Source organism: Daphnia carinata, chromosome 2 (assembly GCF_022539665.2).
Source record: "Daphnia carinata strain CSIRO-1 chromosome 2, CSIRO_AGI_Dcar_HiC_V3, whole genome shotgun sequence".
Lineage (NCBI taxonomy): Eukaryota > Metazoa > Arthropoda > Branchiopoda > Diplostraca > Daphniidae > Daphnia > Daphnia carinata.
This window is the reverse complement of record NC_081332.1, coordinates 2435480-2456136: the sequence shown is the minus strand read 5'-3', so window position 1 is coordinate 2456136 and position 20657 is coordinate 2435480. Positions and strand designations below refer to the sequence as shown.

Genomic DNA, 20657 nt, shown 5'->3' with positions numbered 1-20657 from the left:
AAAAAAGTCCATGTTGCCAATTTATTAGTGTGCTAAACCACGTGGTCGGTTTCTATAATATAGACGACCATCATCGATCGATGGTTCCCCCCCCCCCCCGTCTTTCGTTTGCCTCTGCTGGCTGGCCTCTTTTTTTTTCTTTCGGGTTTTTAAGATAACCTCTTACGTAGAGAGTTGCTGCTGCTGCTGCTGCTGTACACAACTTCTCGGGGTGTGTGTGTGTGTGTGTCTGTAAACGACGCCAGGCAGTAGCAAGCAGCAAGCAAGCAGCAAGCAGCTACCAGAAAATAAAAATAAAAGAAAAACAACCATTTTCTGCTGGTCTGGCTGGCTGCTCTATTTCTGATGCTGGCTCCAGAGCCAGAAGAAGAAGCTTTTTTCATCTCATTCTCTCTCTCTCTCTCTTTTAAAGGATCGTCGTGTCGTGAGTCTCTCTCTTTTCTGTATGTATGTGTGTGTGTGTGTGTGTGTGTGTGTGTGTTTCCAATTCCAGACGATCCTCCACGAAGACATGGCGCCCTCTTTCTCTTTTATTTCGTTTGCCAATGATTTTTTTTTTTCTTCTTCTTCTTCTTTCTTTTTCGTCTCTTTTATCTCTTCTGTGTGTGTGGGATGAAAAAGAAAAAAAAAAAAAAAATCCCGTCTCCCGTGGCAACGTTGTTACGTATGTGTGTCTTTTTTTTTTTTTTTTTCTTCTTTCTTACCTCTTCTGTATGTGTGTGTGTGTGTGTGCGCGCGCGAGTGTGTGTTTTGAAATAGTCATGTGTGTGTGTGTGACCTTATTTAACAACAGCAGTTGATTGATTCCTTGATGCTGGTACATGTTAAGCATGTACCAGCAGCAGTCAGACAGAAGTCGAAGCTGGCACACACACACACACACACACACACCTGACTTTTTGTGTATGTGCGTGTGTGTTCGTAGGTCTTCCATGTTGGTTCGGTGGAAAAAGAGGGTTTTCGATGTTTAGGTTCGACGGTAGCGGATGGCTCCCCGTCCAGGGTGGTGGGTGGGGTCGTCCCCAAAAGCTTATTGATCCAAATCTTCCGGCGCCCGCGCCATCACGCCATCCGCTAGTCTTTGCTGCTAAACCACCACCACCAACCCTGGGTGTACCGTATTCTCTCCTTTTCTCTCTCTGTCTCTCTCTCTCTCTCTCTCTCTCTCTGTCTCTCCTTCTCCTCTTTCTCTTTTTTGTATTTTTACGTCCTTCCAGAAAAGGTTGTTGAAGAAGACTCACGATCGATAAACCTGGCGTACATCCAACAAGAGAGAGAGTGAATTCTAACTTGGTGCTATGGCTTCTTTTGTGTGTGTGTGTGTGTGTGTGTGTGTGCTGTGCTCTTGTTGAAGCAGGTGCGTTGGGCAGATGCGTTCTGTTTCGCCCAGAGAAAGAGAGAGAAACACGCAGACGATGCACTGCCACGTTTTTGCCACAGCCTTTTTTTTCTAATATTTTTTTTTAAGTCCAGTCTTATTGATAATGAGTTTTTTTTTTTTATATTCTCGCCGTTCAGACACCTGTACAGGTGGCGGTCCTCTCGCGACCGCACCTGAAAAACAGTTTCACAATCGTATTCCCCTCCTTCTCTTTCGACAACTGCAAAGAGAGACACACAGACACACACACACGTTAGCGCAACCTGTAGCCGTCACTTGTTATGTTTCTTATCTGACGGATATATACATTTCTAGACGATCGAGATAGGCGAGTCATTTTCGAAAAATAAATATTTCATTTTTTTTTTTTTTTTTTTAGTCGGGCAGGGGTGGGAGGGTTTTTGACGAAGAGAGTAGAAAAACAAAAAATCAAGTTGCTACGTTTAGGCTTTTTCTTTCACGTATGAGGAGAGAGGATGGATCCTATTGGAGGTCCGCACGAGGAAAAGGAAGCGCCATGCGAGGCAGGATCCTGTGGTTGACGGTGGATGTGGATGACTTTTTTCTTTTTTTTTTCTCCATCTCTTTTTCAACGATAACAACACACACACACACACACACATAATGTTTTTGTATTTGATACATATATTTTTGTTCTTGTTGGTCGGGGAGGTATAGAGTATAAAGGAGGGTTGCATGTCGCGTGAGCGTCACCGGGTGACGTGGCTCCACCACCACCACGCACATTCGGCAGAGTAGGGGCTGCCGAACCCTCCTCGTCCTAGAGGAGGAGGAGGAGGAGGAGGCGGTCCTCATTCTGGAAGGGAGGGTGTGTACACACACACACACACAGAGAGTGAGGAGAGAGAGAGAGAGCTGGACGAGGCCAGCGGGAGAGAGGTTAGTTGCAGTCGAGCTCTCGTGTTGTATCGTTTCATCCAGATTCCTCTCAGACGACCCCCCCCCTTCCTCCCGAAATAAAAAAAAAAGGCCAATTGAAAAAAAAAAAAATAAAAAAAAAAATAAGGTAAAATGACCCTTTGATTATTATTTTTTTTTTTAAATTTGAAACAAAAACAAATCGAAATGTTAGGAAAGAAAAGAAAAAAAAAATGTTTTTAAAAAATGTTTGCTCGTCACATTCCTCCGGCTCTTTGCGACTAGTCAGCAAAGAGAGGGTTTCCTGCTTCGATAAATGTGAGAGAGGGAGCTTGGTAGGATGGACTAGTTACAGAAAACCTACACACACACATCCTCTCGGTCGGTTCGGCTGTTGGGGCCTCTCTCTCTCTCTCTGTGTATGTATGTATGTGTGTGTGTGTTGGCAACGTGACGCGGCCCTCAGAAGCGGAAGGCGGCGGTTTCAATCGGTTTCTGGTTGCCCCGTCTTTTATTTTTTCTTTTTTTCTTTTGGCCCCAATACCTGGGCCTCGTTTATTGGTTGGAATTGTAGGCGAAACGCAAGAAGTGTTGCATTGCAACAGATCGGAGTCATTTCACCTTTTGCGCTATTGGTTTACGTGCGTGCGATTGGAACTAAACACTCTTCCTCAGTTTGATGGAACTTGGCTTTCGTCCAACACGGGAAGAAGGTAAACTTTGAAGAGAAAAGAAAATTTCGAAATGCAAAGAGAGAAAACAAGAGAAAAACAAAAGACTACGTGAGGTGGAATGCCTCGGCTTCGTAATCAGTTCGGGTGGCCGCAGAGTCATCAGGTGGGAGCGCAATGGACCAGCACGTCTCCACCTTCGGTGCACCTATCTTTTGCCCGTGCCTTGTTTTTCACATGATAAGAAAAAAAAAAAAAACTCTCTCAGACTTGCTTAACTCTCTTTCCCTTTTTTTTTTTTTCTTGAACGACGAACGGAATAAATGGATCCAGGTCGAACGAACGCATACACACACGAGAGAGAGAGAGAGAGACGCGATAAGACTTTTGCAGCAGAAACAAAGGCCATCCGAAGGTGCAAACAAAAACCTAAAAGTGAAAAGAGATAGCAAAGGCATTACGTCCTCTCAACGCGTGATTCAACGGGGGGGGGGGGAGGGGGAATCATAATAATAATCATTTATTATTATTATTATTATTTTTTTTTTTGAACAAAGCTGACGCCGACCTTGATTGAGGTGCGTGATCTGAACCGATAAGATGTCGATGGTTTAACAATCACCACCAGTTGCGTTCCCGTTCAGAACGTGCTCCCGAATTGTAAACTCTTCATTATTTTCTTTCTCTCTCTCTCTCTCTCTCTCTCTTTTTTTCCCGTTCTCTTTTTCTTTTCTCTTTCCCCGACTTCCTCCTCCTTTATTCTGATAAGATGTTCTTATCTCTTTTTTTTTTTTTTGCCTCTCAAGACGGGGAGAGGGGGGGGGAGAGAGAGAGAGACCTGCGTCTATCAGTTGTACATGTTGAATTTATTATTATGAAAACAAAGTTATGTTGTCTGTATTGCAATGTCTCTGTCTCTCTCTCTCATACTCTGGTTGGGTTTGGATATAGATGGCGCCACCGGTGCCATCCAGTTACAAGAGCCAGGGAAACAACAACCATCCACCTGTCGGCGACCGCCAATCAGATGATGACGACGCCATGGCCGAAGAAGATATGGAAGACATGGAAGAATTTGAAGCCGAAGAAGCTTTGATGATGGATGAAGAGGATGACGCAGCAGCCGCTGCTGCTGCTGGTAGTAATCACAGCCACCACCGAAGCAGCAAATTGAGTGATGGAAGCAGTGGCCGCCAGTCGGCGCCACTACCCATCACGGCCGGTGGGGATTTCAAGTGCTCCGTATGCGACTTTACCACTCGATCGAGAGTCACCTTACAACGTCACGAACGGCTAACACATCTCAAGAAAAAGGTAAAAAAAAAAAAGCAGACCTTTTGTTTGCCTTTCAATTCGTTAAAAACGTTAATGAATTATCGTACAGTCCGCCATTTTTTTTGTTTTCTCCTTAGTTCTTCAGGTGCGTTAAATGCAATTACGTCACGCACGTTAAGGCTCGTTACACCAAACACGTCAAGTATCATTCGATGCCCATGATTAAATGTGACTTGTGCGAATTCCGGACGCCCTACAAGTGGAACCTGGACAGACATTTGAAGAATCATATGGGCGGAGGAATGTACCAGTGTTCCTTATGCAATTTCACTGCCCACATCAAGCAATCGCTGACTGTCCACATACAAAATCATCATCTCAGTCCGGACAAGGCCAGATCGGCACGTCGCCGGAATAAGGTGGGAGCCTCCGACCAGCTCAACGAAGTCAATCCGGCTGAAACGGCCATGGATGCGGATGAAGCGGAGCTGTTGAGACTGGAGAGGATGGAGCAGAGCGCCCGCCAGGGCGTTGCGGACGAAGAGGAAGACGAGGAAGAGGACGGAGATGAAGCCGGTGGTGATCGAGACGAGGTGGAAGAGCCGGCCAGTTCGTCTAAAACGGATCTAGAGGATTTCGGCTTCCTCCATCCGGACGGTGTGGCTCAAAAGAACGGACGCCTTTACGCCCGCAGTCGTGCCCAGTGCATTAATTTTAAGAGCCCCTGGGAAGCCGAGTTGGTCCGTCAGCAGTGCAAGACCAACGGAGAAACGAAAACGAGTGGCAGCCAAGTTTCGCCCGTCAATTACAGTTTGTCCGTTCCTCTTCCGGAATTAGTTCCACCCAAGAAAACGGCCGCCAGGCCCATCCCCAATTTGATCCCGATCGGCCAGACGGCCCAGCCGCCCACGTCTCCCTCCCCTACCATATTGAAAATTCCGCAAATTCCCGTCCGTGAATGGGACGAAGAGGCCAGCTCTTCGTCCATCCTGGAAGCGGTCGGCTTGCTGGCCAAAAATCAGAAATGCGCCGATGAGACACGTAAAAGGAAGAGCGGCTTTCTCGATCAGCTGGCCCAGAAATTGGCCGGCAACAATGAATCCGTCCGCGCGGAAGAGATCCCCCCGTCGACGGCCAGCGCCGTGCCCGCCAGCATATCGTGGTCGTCCAGGTGTCAGCATTGTCGCCAGCGGTGCAAGACGAGGGCCGACCTGCTTTCCCACTTGAAACAATGTCCCAGAGCCTTGCAAGCTGCCGGCCACGAGAGCGAGGAGGCGGCAGCGGCACCCGCGGCCCCGCCTCCTCACCCCATGGAGAACAAGGTGTTCGTCTGGAACCAATCGGCCGCCGAGGAAGAGTCCAACACGGAATCCGAGACGGACGCCATGATGATGATGATGATGATGGAGGAGGAAGAGAACAAGCGGCCCTCTTCCGTTGCCGGAAGCGACGTTTCCGAAGCCAGTCTGGTGGGCATCGAAACGGCCCCGGGCATTGGGGCCGTCACGGGTGGGGCCGGAGCTCCGGCCGCGGGCTCTTTGTCCATGGATCGTTCGACCGTCCGTCGAGTCTACCGTTGCCCTCAGTGCTCTTTCTGGGCGACGACGGCCAGTCGTTTTCACGTCCACATGGTCGGCCATACGAATACGAAACCGTTTGAATGTTCCCAGTGCGCCTACCGATCCAACTGGAGGTAAAAGAAAATGTTTTTTTCATTATGAATTGATTGATGATTTTTATCCTTGCGACGGGAGGTGGACGTGCCTCAACTACTCGGCTCCGCTAATGATGTGGTTTGTTTAACGCCTCAGGTGGGATATTACCAAACACATCAAGTTGAAAGCAGCCCGTGATCCGGCTCACACGCAAGCTCGAGTTCTCTTGCTGGACGCCTCGGGCGAACGTCATTACGACCAATACGACCGTTATTTGGTTATGATGCGCGTCACGGAATCAGGCAAGTGAAACTCGTGGCTGTTCCTCCTAGACCTTTTTTTTTTTTTTTTTTTTTTTTTTTTTTTAATTTTTAATTGAATTAAAATTAAAGGTGGGCCGTCTTTAACTCATGGCCGTTTCGCCATGGAAGAAATGGGACGGAGGACTGCGGCCTCGTCGTCTCGACGGACGGACTCGTTGTCACCGTCTCCATCGCCATCTCCGGTGCCTTCACCTGTTCCTGTTGCGGCCGCCGGTGGCGCTAGTGGTAGCGAAACGCTGCCTTTCAATTTATCGGCCGTCTCGTTGGCCACGTCGCTGGCCAACATCGCCTCCACTATCTTGCCGCCGCCGCCCGCCATCCGCCAACTGCCGCAATTGAACGCACTTCATCACGACGATTCGTCGGCCCATCTGTCGGATCATTACCCGTCGCCAACCAAATCCTCTAGCGGTGGGGCCAGCAACCCTCGCCGGACCATCTGGAAGTGCAAACGTTGCGTTTTCAAGTAAGTTGAGAGTTTTGTTTATTTATTTTTTTTTTTTTTTCTAAATTCATTATTTATTCCATCAGTGGCGTATTTAAGATTTCAATTTATTTTTTGAATTGTTTTATGCAAATTTATTTAAAAAAAACAAAAAAAAAAAAAAAAGAAGTTGTACAGTATTTTTGCGTGTCTGAATAGTTAGGCACAAAGATAAGCGAATGGTGTTGGCTCACATGGCCAAGCACACGAGACGGGACAATTTCTCGTGCGGCCTCTGTGGCAAAGGATCCAACTGGCAGAGTGTCATTAGGGTATTGTTTCCATGGTGTCATTTCCGTCCTGTCCGGAAGAAAACAAACTAGGGTTTTTTTTTTTTTTTGCTTTTTTTAGTCTTTTTTAATGAAGCGACGTTTTATAAAAAAAACAATTAACTTTTAATGGCATTAATACTCTCATTGCATAATTATTGAAACTAACTGTGGTGATTGGTTGTGGTGGTTGGTTAACTGAATTTTTCCGTCCCTCTTTCTCTTAACGAAACACCTGGAACTTCTGTGGACAGGGATCATAACCGGGAGACGGTCTTGCAGCACATTCGAAGTGCTCACTATCATCCGGGTGTCGGTACTAATAGCGGGAGCAGTCCGGCTCTGTCCGTTTCATCAACTGGTCTGACTAGCGGTGGACAGATGGCCGTCGGTGAGGCTCACCTCTTGCCTCCGCCACCGCCCGCCTCCCTCCTCTCTGTCGGGGGAGGTTCTTCTTCTTCCTCAGCGCCTGCTTTCCGATGTGGAGTATGCAATCAAGTTTCCAATTGGAAACATGTGATTCAGGTTTTCTTATTTCTCTTTCTTTTCATGTCTCTCTTTTAATTTGCTAACATTCCAGTTATAGATTTTATGTTGGTAAGATAGATAGAAAAAAAAAAATGTCCGCGTCTTTATTAATTTTTTAGTTCAATTTAGTTGTGATGTGGACAAAATTGAAATGAAACTTGGAACTCATTTTTTTTTTTTTTTTTTTTGTTTTGTTTTTTATGAATAATCAGCGCCATTGCCGTTTGAAACACAATGGAAATATTCAAGTGATTGAAAATCGGGTGACGGAGGAAGACGGTCCAGAATTGAGTCGCGAAGGGGACGATTTGTCCGTTTCGCTATTGAACGGCAAAGAGAAAAAGAAGGCGGTCAAACGCGAGAGTCCTCTACCGGAGGAAGATTCTATGGGTACATTTTTTTTTATTTCTTAACTTCTGTTATGCCATTTATTCATTTTGAAAAAAAAAAAAAAAAAAAAAAAAAAAAAAACTGGAACAGGTTATATAATGCATCCGGATGCGCAGCAATATTCGTGTTCCGTTTGTCCGTTCATCTCTAAAAGCCTGACGGACATTGAAGTTCACCGACAACATCATAAGAGCGGACCGGGCCGACCCATGAAGTGCCCCATCTGCCCATTTTTCGTGGCCGATAAACAGTAATTCAAATTTGAAATTATTACCAAACTCTTTGGTGTACATTAATCGTTTTTTTTTTTTTTTTTTTTTTTTTTTTTAATACGTGCAGAGAACTTGCCCAGCATCTCGTTCTTCACGGAATGCACGACTTGAAATTGGACGCTTCCGGCCAGCTTTCTTCCAGCGTTGAAAAGGCAAATTTTAAATCTTGAATTGAAATTTGAAAATTGAAACTAATGAGAAAAAAAAAAAAAAATGAATGAATGCAGAATGATGTTCCAGAACAACAGAGCCCTGAAAAAAGATTCCGTTGCACTTCGTGCCCGTACGTCAGTGACAACAAGAGCCAGTACGTGTATCACAGACAGTTCCACCGTCCGCGAGGTGCGCCCTACAAATGTTCGCAATGTTCTTACAACGTCAGCCGCAGGCACTTGCTGAATCAACACCTCTGCGTGCACGGCCTGCCACCTATCGGCTTGCTGGACGGCGATCATTACGCCTCCGATTCGGACCCCATCGGCTCGGAAGCCGAAGCGGAGGCTGAAGCCGCTGAGGCCGTGCTGGACATGACGGACGAGGATGTAGCCATGACCTCCATCGAAAATCAATCACCCTCCACGGCGGCCATGTCATCCTCTTCATCCTCCGTTCCAGCCGTTAACAATGGGGCCGGATCTGAAGGCTACACCCACCTGGGCTTGGATCCCAACACCATCGCCCGGTTGCCGGACTCGGCTACTGTCTCGTTGTCCGATATCCCACTAACTTGGGTATCTCGCGGACAAAAGTTCTACAAAATGTTCAAATGTCGCCATTGTCCGCACGTGAACGTCCGCAAGGCCAATATCCAGGAGCACGAAAAGAGACATCAGACCAAGACGGGCAACGGAGGAGATAACATGCACGCTTGTACTATGTGTAATTATCGTTGCAATAACGCTGGAGTCCTCTCGGCTCACGTCAAGGTCCACCAGAACGTGTTGGGTATCATCCACGCGCTGGCCGACCCGACCAGGCCGGACGACGAGCAGCTGCGCCAATTGGCCGGAGCGTCGGGTCTATCGAAATTAGTAGCCGAAACGGCCACAGCGATGGGCAGGGAAGCGGACGAATCGTGCTCTTCGATGTCGTCGTCCAGCAGCGCGGCACCCCAACCCAAACTGGATTTGCTGCTGGGCCGGACGGAAGACAACAAAGACGCTGGAAAACGATTGCATTTTTGCGCTCACTGTCCGGCCCGTTTCTTGGTCGAGACGGAACTTTTGATTCACCAACGTTTTCACGGTGTCAAGTTGGCCTTCCGTTGTGACGTGTGTTCCTATACCGCCCGCCAGGAGAATCACCTGCTGGCCCACTGGAAGGTTCACAGTCGCGAATATCAAGAAAGAACCAAGGTCTTTATTTTTTAATTTTATCCTCCTCATTTCATTTTTCAATTATTAATTTCATCTTGAATTTGTATACGACAGGTATTGATGGAACATCACGGAGCGTCTGAACAGCATCCGCAGCCGTGCATACTGGCCGTCCAACCGGCCAGCAGTGCGGACGAAGAAGAGGGGGCCATCGATTTAACCAGCCGCAAAGAGATGCCGGACGTTAATGCCAGCAACGCAACTAACGAAAAGGCTTCGTCCTCCTGTCACCTGTGTCCGGCCAAATTCGATGCCGAGAGCAAAGCGCTTCAGTATCACATCTCGCTGCACGGAGGCAACGGCCCGTTCCGCTGCCGCTTCTGCAACTACGCCGTTAAAGCTAAAGACAACCTGACGAAGCACGAGATGCTTCACTTGCACCAGACGGACAGCGAGGAGGTGGCGGAGAGGGCGACGGACAGCGCCAAAGCGCTCAAGAGGTTTCAGTGTTCCAAATGCCCGTCTTCGTTCGAGAAAAAGGAACAGTTTAAAGTGCATTCCAATTTGCACGGGTCTAAACAGCGATACCGTTGCGACCGGTGCGATTACGCCGTCAAGTACTACGCCAATTTTCTCCAGCACATGAAGAAGCACGACGAGTGCGAGACGGCCGCCGACGCGGCTGCCCACGAGGCCATGGACGTCGAGACGCAGGAGCCGGCCGTGCCGACGATTCACCTGCCCGAACAGCCGCTGTCGACGGCCGATCGCCAGCACATTTGGCTTCAAGACAAGTTGCGTTCTGTCCAGCATCAGAGCGTCGAAGAGCCTTTCTTCTGTCAGTACTGCCCGTTCAGGTGTGGCAGTCAGGACGATTTGGCCAGTCACAACGGCCATCACGCGGCCAACGGCGCGGCGGGGAGTTACCGTTGCAATTTCTGCGATTTCACTGTGACCCATCAGGAGGAGCTCTCCGAGCACATTGGATTGCATTTCCAGCTGAAGGGCCGCAAGGCGACCAAATTGCCCGAGAGCTACTGGAAATGCTCGAATTTGGAAATTTGGTCGGAAGCGGTGAATCCGGTCGATGGCGGTGGCCAGCCGGAAATCGTCTACGACGAACAGGCGAATAAAGGCCAGCACGGGAGCGACGAAGAGGACGACGACGACGCCCTGTACATCGATCTCAGTACGGGTCATCCCGTCCGAGATGAAACAGCCGAATCGACTACGGTCGAAACGGAGTCCTAAAAAAAAAAAAAAAAAAAAAATTTAATTCATTCAATTTGAATAAAAAATGAATTGAAATACGAGTGCCATTGAAAACTGTTATGCCACGAGTTCCCCCATCTTTAACTAGTCCACTATTCAAAGACTGTTGGATAATTGAAAAACGTTTTGCCAATTCCCACCCTACCCACCCACCCCCCCCCAAGCCATGAAATTTAGCACATATTTTGTAAGTTTCAAATTTGTTTAATCTTTTTCTTGATTTTTTTTTTCTTTTTTTTCATTGGTCGAAATCCTTTTCTAGTCAGGTTTCACCTGTACAACGGCCATTTTTTCTTTTTGCTAAGAAAAGAAGTTTCCTGTTTTATGTTTATCTTTGATTTTCATTTATTTTTCGGCCGTGCAATTAATGTTCCGTTTAATTTATAACGCATTATACACAGACATAACTGTGTTTATTATGTACATAGATAATATAATGATTTTTTGTTTAGAAAAAAAAAAAAGAAGCTCCAGTTTTCATCCCCCCCCCCCCCTACCAGTAAAAGCCATATCTTTGATGTGCTAAAAAAAAAAAATTTAAAAGAAGAAAGAACATTCAGGTCCATTTGTTTTGTGGATGTCGACGTACCTCACCAAAGTCAGCGACATCACGCGGTTGTTTGTGCCGTCATGTCTTACATTTATAATTGCATTTATTTATTTTTTTTTTTTTAAATGAATCCCCGCAATAGCCTTTTTCACATTTAGAGAGACAATTGATTCCATTTTGTTTTTTTGTTTATTGTGGAGAATCGCAACACCCACGACTACTAATTACAAAACCAAAAATTATAAAAAAAAAGAAAAGCCTTGGCCTGTATTATGAATTTTTGTCTGCCATTTTTGTCACGTTCGTGCGCGTGAGTGCATTTTTTTTTTTTTTTTTTCATTTTCGTGCGGTCCGCAAAAAGGCCTTGAGTCTTCGATACAATAAAATGATTACCCTCTACATAGTTTGTGTCAATGATTCTTTTCAATTGTGCCCTTTGCGTGATTGTAACCATCCCGACCGCGCACGATGTATGTGGGTTTTTTTTTTTTTTGGATGCGGGCCCATGTGATCGAGACATCCGCATTTGAAAAGCAGGAAGCGGATGGAGGTGAAAGTCGACTGCCCTCAAGAGTTTTTTTATTTTAAATGTCCTAGGCCTTAGACGTGTATAGGGGACTCGATTGGTTTTATTGTAAATGAATATAGGCCACTTGTCTTGAACGCAGAGGATGTTCAGTAAAAAGCTCATTTTTTTTTTTTAAATCTCTTCTATCTGATACATCATCGCCTGAGGAGGAGGGAGGGGAGGGACATGGTCATTTATGCTGATCATGGCAAAAAAAAAAAAAAATCTCGCCATTTGACGAGTTGAAATTTGACACTGGAATGCGAAATGCGACTCGTTTGCACAACCAGTTTCGGAACGGACCCTATACAAGACCGTGACGCAACCATTATTTTAAAATACATTCTCATTTATCTATTTAAAAAAAAAAACGACAACCGTTTCCCGATAAAGATGAGTAATAAAATGCAATCGATGACGTCTTTTCTGAATGCAAGCGTAACACGGTACCAGCGTCCTTGACAGTTAAAGTTATGGCGGCGGCGGTGACATACATTTTCGATTTCTCTACAACTCTATGTTTTGCATATGCATCGGACAATGGCGTCTCTCTGACGTCTTACGTTGAGAAGAAAATACAAAGAAAAACCTTGAAAAAAAAAATGAAGAGAAAGAGCAGGTTCCTCATTCCTGTTCTGCGCGCAGGCGGCCATGTTTGGTGTTTTTCCTCCCCCCCCCCCAACTTCCTACACCCGGGTCCGTACTTGCGTACACGTCTACCCGTTTTTTTTTTTTTTTTTTACTTTCGATCGTGTTAGGCGGCTAGTATAAAGCAGGCCAGACGTTCGATTGCAGCAGACAGTCAACACTTTGAATTCGAAACCGATTTTCTTAGCTGATCTATTTGTTGCCATCAAAAAAGACATGCAGTTCATCCTTGTCATCCTCGGCTTCGTTTACTTCCAGCCGCTGAATGCTTTCATCAACAGTATTAGGACTCTTAAAAATTATATTATTATTATTTTTCTACTATTTTTTGTTTTTTTAAATTACCCAAATCAAAGTGGCCGACGTCGATTGCGGCATATCGAAGTTCAGGAACGGACGGATCGTCAATGGCATCGACGCCGTCGAAGGAGAATTCCCTTGGTGAATTTTTGCGCCATTGAAAATGTGTTTTTTGTTGTTTTTTTTTAGAACAAATGTTATGATTTGATTGTACAATTTATAGGATGGTGTCGCTGAAGCTGCTGCGCGGCCAGACTGGCGAGCATTTTTGCGGTGGCGCCCTGATCAACAAGCGCTGGATTCTAACAGCAGCCCATTGCGTCCTTAAGTATAAAGCCGAAACAGCCACAATGCTAACAACAATTTCATTCTAAATTTTCTTGTAGTTTTTAAAATGAATTAGTCAAGTAATATAAAATATTTTTAAATCGTCATATGCAGTCGGCGAGCAGCGCAGATGCAAGTGAGCGTGGCCGAGCACAATCTGCTGGGCGCCGATAGCCAGAGGACGAAGTTATACCGGGTCCAACAGATCGTCATGTATCCGTCGTACGTGTCTCGTCAGTTGGCCGACGACATCGCCCTCATCAATCTCGACCAACAAGTGCAGTGGAGCGACCGTATCCAACCGGCTTGTCTTCCTAATCCAGATAAAGATTCATTCGCCGGTCTGCTGGCGACCGTGTCCGGTTGGGGCTGGACCGACGAGGTCAAAAACGGTATATTCGCCATTTTTATCAAATTCAAATAATTACATCGCAAATTTTTATTTTTTTTAATTTTGATTGGCAATATGTAAAGGTGGTAAAAGGGCCAATACGCTGCAGAAGGTCGATGTTCCCATTTTGGCTAATGCGGAATGTCAGCAGTGGTACAAGGACGAAAAAAAATCGTTGACCATCGTCAGCACGGCCTTGTGCGCCGGTCTTGAAAATGGCGGCAAAGATTCTTGTCAGGTATTAAAACTGATATTTTTTTTTTTTTCAATCTTTGCAATTCCATTTATTATAATATATTTGTTTAAAATTAGGGTGACAGTGGCGGGCCGTTGATGATTAAAAAAGACGGACGTCATCAGGTAGTTGGTGTAGTCAGTGCCGGAATCGGTTGCGCTCGTCCTCGTTTACCCGGCCTTTATACGCGTGTTAATAATTACTTAGATTGGATCGCTCGCACGGTCCGCATGTAACAGAAGCAACGATTAACCCCCTTGTTGTGTGTGTACCTTTTATTATTTGTCTATGTGTATAATTTGTCTTAAATAAAGAAAGATATCTTTTGTATTTCTCGAGTATTTTTTCTTAATCGTTTCGCATTTCGCATTCGGATTTCGCAAAAACAATTGCAATCGTCGTTTTTTTTTTTTTCTAGAATAAATTTAACTGGGTATGTTAGTTTAAAATGTTGGACTGCATCCTTGCGTAACTCACTTGGCACGGGTGTCTATCATTATCCTTATCGTATGTATGCGCTTGTCGCCATGACACAATGCTATTTTTGGCCCTTAAAACACATATTTGTTTAGATAATGAGAGCAAATGTTGCGTTGTAAAAACAAAATGGAGACGTTGCTGTGGTTCAATGTTGGGGAGTTAGGTACTCGTTGAGAGTGAGATTATAGATGCTAGAAACTGTGACGGTGCATAAGCAGATTGTATGTGAAATGAGTTGCTTATGCCACTCATTTACTCTGATGGAATTCATGCCAACAAGATTTAGTGTTATAGCTACCGAAACAAGCGTTTTGTGAAAACCAAAAACAATCAGCACAGATGAATAGGAGAAATGAAGATAACAACATTTCCAGTACGAGAATAAAAACTGTTTTTTTTTTTGTTTTTTTTTCAGTGACGTCCAACAAAATTATTGTACATCAGACATGCCTTGCCACGTAGCTTTCGGTTAGTATAAAGTCAGGACTTTACTTCTATAGGACTATGATCGAAGCACTTGGGAGCACCATTGAATCCAAACGCTTGTTACTTGGTATCATTTTTAACACGGCAATTAAATATTTAATATAATAAATCAATATAAAAATCCAAACAAAATTTGAAATAAAAACTAATGACACGAATGTGATTGATACACTTTCCGCGAAAAGTTTTTAAAACCATTGCCGACCTTTAAGCTGCGTACTGACCTGCGATAAGAAACGAGGCCACAGGGACAGTATTTTGTTTTTACTTTTAAAATTGAATTCAGTCTTCGAGGAAGGAGGATAGATTTATGATAAAGTCAACTTAAAAAGAGGATTGCAAGGGTTGAGCTTTCACTCTAATCTCTTTACCCTTAATGACACCTAAAAAAAAAACCTCTTCATTTTTTAAACGAGTCATGCGCATCGATTTCTCGAAACGCCTCAATCTTTAGGAAAAACTTCTTTAGTACTTCTTTTGAAACAATAACAAAAAGTTGTTTTGAAATGTGTTGCTTTACGTTTATTTTACATTTCCGTGTTTACATCGATTTATTTACAGCTAAATATGTATATTAAGTTCGTTATAATTCTTGTTCTTTGCGGACTGTGCGAGAAATCCAGTCGAGATAGTTATTGACGCGGGTGTAGAGGCCGGGCAGCCGAGGTCTGGCGCAACCGATTCCTGCGCTGACGACGCCAACTACTTGGTGACGGCCGTCTTTCTTGATGACCAGTGGGCCGCCACTGTCGCCCTATTGAACAAAAATATTCGAAATTAGAATAATATTGGCTATCTGTTTTCTTTTTCTCTTTAATTAACAGAAATAGAATTAGAAATATGTACTTGGCAAGCGTCCTTGCCACCGGCTTCCACTCCGGCACACAAGGCCGTGTCCACAATAATCAACGACTTCTTCTCGTCTTTGTACCACTGCTGACAGTCCGCATTAGCTAAGATGGGCACATCGACCTTTTGCAGAACATTGGCTCTTGTTCCACCTTGTCCATTCCGAAAATTAAACAGAACATGAAGCTCATAATCACGTAAGCATTTAAAATATTCTTGTTTGTGTTTTTTTCGAATACCGTTTTTAACTTCGTCAGTCCAGCCCCATCCGGCCACAGTTGCCAGGAAGCCAGCGAACGGATCTTTGTCCGGATTGGGCAGGCAGACGGGTTGAACACGATCGCCCCATTGAACGTCCTGGTCGAAACTGATGAGCGCGATATCGCCAGCCAATTGACGAGTCACGTACGACGGATGCAAAACTATCTCGGTGACCTGGAACAGCTTCGTGTGTTGGCTATTGGCGTCGAGCAGGTTGTGCTCGGCCACGCTCACTTGGATCTGCGAAGCCCTTCGACTTTGTTTTCAATGAAAAGAAAAATTAAGACTGAACATTTTACTTCTATTTGGATTATAAATTCAATTGATAGGAGGAATGAACCTGTTACCTGAGCACGCAGTGGGCGGCCGTTAGGGCCCATCGACTGTTGATGAGCGCTCCACCGCAGAAATGTTCACCCCTCTGCTTAAGTGAAACAATCCTGTTTGATATCAAGGCAAAAAAAAAAATTTTTTTCGTTCAACAATTCAAAAGAGTTAAGTTAAAGAGTTTTATTCCAGAAAAATGTACCAAGGAAATTCGGCTTCTTCGGCGTCGATTCCATTAACGATTTTGCCATTACGAACTACTGACATTCCACAATCCACGTCCGCCACTATTTTTTTTTTTAAATAAAACAGATTTAAATGAAATAGAAATTCACTTTAAACTTGTGACGTTAAAATTAAAAACAAACATACTGTTAATGAAGGCATCCAGCGGTTGAAAGAAAATAAGGCCGGTTATGGCTAGAATAGTTTTCATGGTGGATACTTGTGTTGTTTTGTCTAACGTAAAATGATATTTCGCTGCTGACTGAGCAAGTGAACTTCATAACCGACCCGACTGGTGTTTTTATACGTCCCACCGCAAACGTTGTAAACACGCGCACATTGCGTAGGGTTGTCATAAGTCACGGAAAAACAAAAGAAAAAAGAGAACATCCTTCCTGTTTTCATTTAATTTTTTATTTTCAAGGTGCTCGTCTCATTGTGCGGGAGGTATAAAAAAACGTCAAGGAAACAGCATTGCCAGCCCGTATATCGTTTATGCACTTTTTTTTCGTGTAAAACAGGAACGAGTGCACTGGAATCTATATTATTATATTGGCTGTGTTCGACAGGGTGTCTGTTCGTCAAGGAGAAAAACAGAGAAACGTGATGGGGAAGCGCTGGCACCTGACGTGAAGTAATGTCACCACAGCATTGCACGTGCGTGCGGAACATGTTTTTCTAGGTGAAGAACGTTCGCCATACGGGAGTTTAGTCATTAACCGAGTATTTCAATGTCGTGATTGTCATTACCATTTGTTTTAAGGAAGGTTAGAAGGGAGTTTGTATATAGATGTTCAGCTTACATATTAAGTCTATTTGGTGGGTGCTGTTGACACCTGTTGTCCCCTACGTTAAGACACAAATTGTGTAACATCAAACCCTCATTTTTTATGACTTAACCGATTTTGAATCTAAACGACGATGGAAATTATATTCGATAGTAACAACATGGTCGATAGATAAACTGATGTTTCGACACAGGGAAGTCAATTCAAACGCCGCTAAACTAATTGTGCGTTTGATCGTTTTAGGCGCAAATTGGGAATAGAGATGTTGGTCTATAATGGAGGAGAAACGGAAGCGATGAAGGTGAGGGTGCAAGTTCGATGCTCCGACAAGGTAACGAAGTTATGCTAATACGATATCCTTGTACGACTGCTACACCGCGACGTATGACCAACAAACACATCAGGGCAGAGATGTTATTGTACACGTACTTATGCAGCAAACTGCGCTGCTTACTTCACACTGGTGACACACATTTTGTCCTCAGTGTGAACGCATGGAAAACCTTCGATGCACATCATGATGGAAGGTCATGTCTTGTGTCGCTCACTTTCCGTTTCCACCTACATGTAGATCAGCCTTCCTTGTTCCTTATAAAATCCACTTATCCGCGTTTAACTTCCTCAGTCTGTCGCACAACCAAAACCAGTTCTGATCACTGCAGCCGCTCTTGTCTGAAATCAATTAAACTTTCATTATACTAGTCATGCAGCAGTACTTCTCTCTGATTGTGTTATCTCTCTGTTGTTTTCAACTCATCAATGCATTTCTTAACAGTAAATAATTTTTTTTTTCTTTGGATGTCTTTGGCTTATCAACAAAAAGCGTCATCGGTTTTGATTAATTGATTTGTCTTTTTGCCAGTGGCCGATGTTGATTGCGGAATGGCCAAACTTCGCAAAGCCAAGATTGTTAATGGAGTAGACGCTGCGGAAGGAGAGTTTCCTTGGTAAAAATTTAAAACAGCCATAAATAATAGCTATTTTTATTCCGCCACAATCGAAATTTGCAAATAATTGAATCAATTTCTGGATGGCAGGATGGTCTCGTTAGTAGGTCTGCGTGGTGAGCGATTCTGCGGTGGCGCCCTCATCCATAAGAAATGGGTCCTGACTGCCGCCCATTGTATCACGTAATCCTACTTAACAATTAAACTCATTACGATTGATCAACATCAAAAGTCCAATATAAAGCGTTTCGAATTTTTTTTCTATTGTTTTTACCCCCCAAAAAAATATTTAAAACATATCAGGAAAGAAGCTACGCAATTTCACGTGGGCGTGGCTGGTCTTAATATGAAGGCTCGTGATGGAACTGCAACATCGCGGAAGGGCATTCGATTGTTGCGCGTTAATCGCATCGTCAATCATCCCACTTACGACCCCGTAAAGAGCAAAGTGGCCGACGACATCGCCTTAATTCAATTGGATCAAGAAGCCGAATGGAACGACATGGTTCAACCTACTTGTCTACCCAATCCGGACAAGGACTCATACACTGGAATGGTGGCCACAGTGGCCGGTTGGGGTTTAACCAACGAAATCAAAAACGGTACGCAGATCGTTCTATAACCCTAAACTTTCACCTTTTTTCTTAAGTCGCTTTTATTGATTGAAATGAGGCTAATCTCAGCTTATTTTCCAAATCTTATTTTCTCCACAAAACGAAAGGCGGCCAACGACCCAACACCCTGCAGAAGGTTGACCTACCTATTATAGAGAATAAAGTGTGTCAGGAATGGTACAAAGAAGAGAAGAAATCGTTGACCATCGTTGACACGTCAATGTGCGCCGGGTTCGAAAAAGGTGGCAAAGACTCTTGTCAGGTAAGGACAATGGATTATATTATATTTAATTTTTTTTTTATTGTTGTCATTCAAAAATCAAATTCGGACTCTTTCGGCAGGGTGACAGTGGAGGCCCGTTGATGATCAAAAAGGATGGGCGACATCTGCTCGTCGGTGTCGTTAGCGCCGGCGTCGGTTGTGCGCGACCTCGATTGCCCGGCCTCTACACCCGCGTCAACAAATACCTCGATTGGATCTCAGAGTTGGTACGTGCAGTATGATTTCAAATTCTTATCTTGGATGATTTGTACATAACTATTTATGACAAATTTATGAACGCAGCCTTCTTGTACATTATTTTAAAAAAGAAAACATATATTTATAACAGAATGTTTGTGAATAAATATTCATGAAGAAAATGGGTGTATAAACCGATGATTTTGAAATCTGTGCTAAATCATTTATCTGTTATTCATTATGTTTTAATCACTAATTTAAATAATTCATCGGCATTGAATAGGGTACTGCAACCGAAAAAAAAGGGTTCTGCACAATGAGTAAGATTTTAACCCTCATAGAAGAATTCAGTCAAGGGTTGGCCCCCATTCGTTTTGCATTTAGACTAAGGTTATGCCCCGTCGCGAATGGGATCTGCTTAAACTACGCATCTATAAAGAACATATTGTTTATCCTAAATTATCATTCAATTAACAAACCCCACTAATGTATTGCAAAGAATTACATTTTTCCATATATATTTTTTTTTATTTAGCAGCAAGTGTGGAAGAATTTACAGTTCATTTAAAATCCTTAACGTTTCTTGAACACGTCTAAATTAAGATCATATAATCATCTCTGAAATGATTTGTTGGGTAACTCGGTGAAAACTGAAGTATAACGCGTTGTTTTTCAAGGGAACACCGAAATGAAGAGCACGTGCTTGTGTACCGTGTTTTCGAATAATCAGGGTGGTAGCGACACACATTCCCTGTTTGTTTCGTATACATATACCGGTAGCAAAGCCTTGAATACACTATATCGCTATATACCACACGTATAGTTTAACGAGAGTACTACATATTTTTGAAGGTCTTTGTTATCCTCAACGACCCTTCGACTCAAGTATAAATGACGGAGAGCTCCGCTGCGAACGACAACAGTTTCGCTTCTGCTGCTCGTTGCTCTATACGCGTAGTTGTGGTTGCTACACTTTAAACATAGCCAAACTGTTCGTGTGTTGCTGACACAAATGCAAATCATGCGGTTGTCGTCGTTCTTCACATTGCTGTCAGTTCTCCAACTTCACGTTATCCACGGCTTCACTAACCGTAAGCGCCTATACATAACAAAAGCTATATCATTTTATTTACAAACTTAATTGCTGGTATCGCTGATTCATGTTTGAAATCTGTAATTTGTAGTGGCTGATGTGGATTGCGGTCTATCCAGCATCAAAGGACGCAAGGCGAAAATAGTCAATGGCGACGAAACATTTGAAGGCGAATTTCCTTGGTACCAAGCGAAGATAATCAATTTAGCTCTTCTTCATTTGATAGAATAATGGTTTCCGCGTTTCAGGATGGTGTCGCTAGTTGGTTTGCGTGGAGAGCTCATTTGCGGTGGGGTCCTCATTCACAATAAATGGGTCCTGACAGCTGCTCATTGTATTAGGCAAGACCATCTTCTGTTCCCTTTTGATTTAAACTGATACATTTTAATTGAG

The 20657-nt window shown here is 44.0% G+C and overlaps 5 protein-coding genes across 5 annotated transcripts; 4 read left to right on the top strand and 1 right to left on the bottom strand.

The window, feature by feature from the left end:
• Nucleotides 1–3007: 3007 nt before the first annotated feature.
• Nucleotides 3008–10846, top strand: LOC130685911 (uncharacterized). The gene is given in 10 exon segments (XM_057509201.2): nucleotides 3008–3097; nucleotides 3883–4245; nucleotides 4344–5899; nucleotides 6018–6163; nucleotides 6254–6650; nucleotides 7192–7462; nucleotides 7678–7855; nucleotides 7946–8105; nucleotides 8195–9482; nucleotides 9558–10846. Coding segments are annotated over 10 exon segments (5541 nt in total). The 5' UTR covers nucleotides 3008–3052; the 3' UTR covers nucleotides 10695–10846.
• A 1801-nt stretch (nucleotides 10847–12647) lies between these two features.
• LOC130685899 (serine protease 1-like) lies at nucleotides 12648–13995 on the top strand. Its single transcript, XM_057509186.1, has 6 exons — nucleotides 12648–12761; nucleotides 12838–12922; nucleotides 13005–13109; nucleotides 13223–13500; nucleotides 13583–13737; nucleotides 13812–13995. Exons 1-6 carry the CDS (start codon nucleotides 12698–12700, stop codon nucleotides 13968–13970), a joined length of 846 nt encoding a protein of 281 aa, XP_057365169.1. The 5' UTR covers nucleotides 12648–12697; the 3' UTR covers nucleotides 13971–13995.
• A 1288-nt stretch (nucleotides 13996–15283) lies between these two features.
• LOC130686179 (serine protease 1-like) lies at nucleotides 15284–16573 on the bottom strand. Its single transcript, XM_057509471.1, has 6 exons — nucleotides 16510–16573; nucleotides 16340–16424; nucleotides 16158–16250; nucleotides 15789–16066; nucleotides 15547–15701; nucleotides 15284–15454 (listed from the first exon to the last, which is right to left on the bottom strand). Exons 1-6 carry the CDS (start codon nucleotides 16571–16573, stop codon nucleotides 15284–15286), a joined length of 846 nt encoding a protein of 281 aa, XP_057365454.1.
• Nucleotides 16574–18018: 1445 nt separating this feature from the next.
• Nucleotides 18019–19218, top strand: LOC130686178 (serine protease 30-like). The gene is made up of 5 exons (XM_057509470.2): nucleotides 18019–18097; nucleotides 18188–18280; nucleotides 18401–18699; nucleotides 18819–18973; nucleotides 19054–19218. Exons 1-5 carry the CDS (start codon nucleotides 18033–18035, stop codon nucleotides 19213–19215), a joined length of 774 nt encoding a protein of 257 aa, XP_057365453.2. The 5' UTR covers nucleotides 18019–18032; the 3' UTR covers nucleotides 19216–19218.
• A 929-nt stretch (nucleotides 19219–20147) lies between these two features.
• Nucleotides 20148–20642, top strand: LOC132087762 (serine protease 30-like). Its single transcript, XM_059494128.1, has 3 exons — nucleotides 20148–20262; nucleotides 20356–20446; nucleotides 20513–20642. The coding sequence occupies exons 1-3, from the start codon at nucleotides 20184–20186 to the stop codon at nucleotides 20640–20642; spliced, it is 300 nt and encodes a 99-aa protein (XP_059350111.1). The 5' UTR covers nucleotides 20148–20183.
• The last annotated feature ends 15 nt before the right edge of the window (nucleotides 20643–20657 follow it).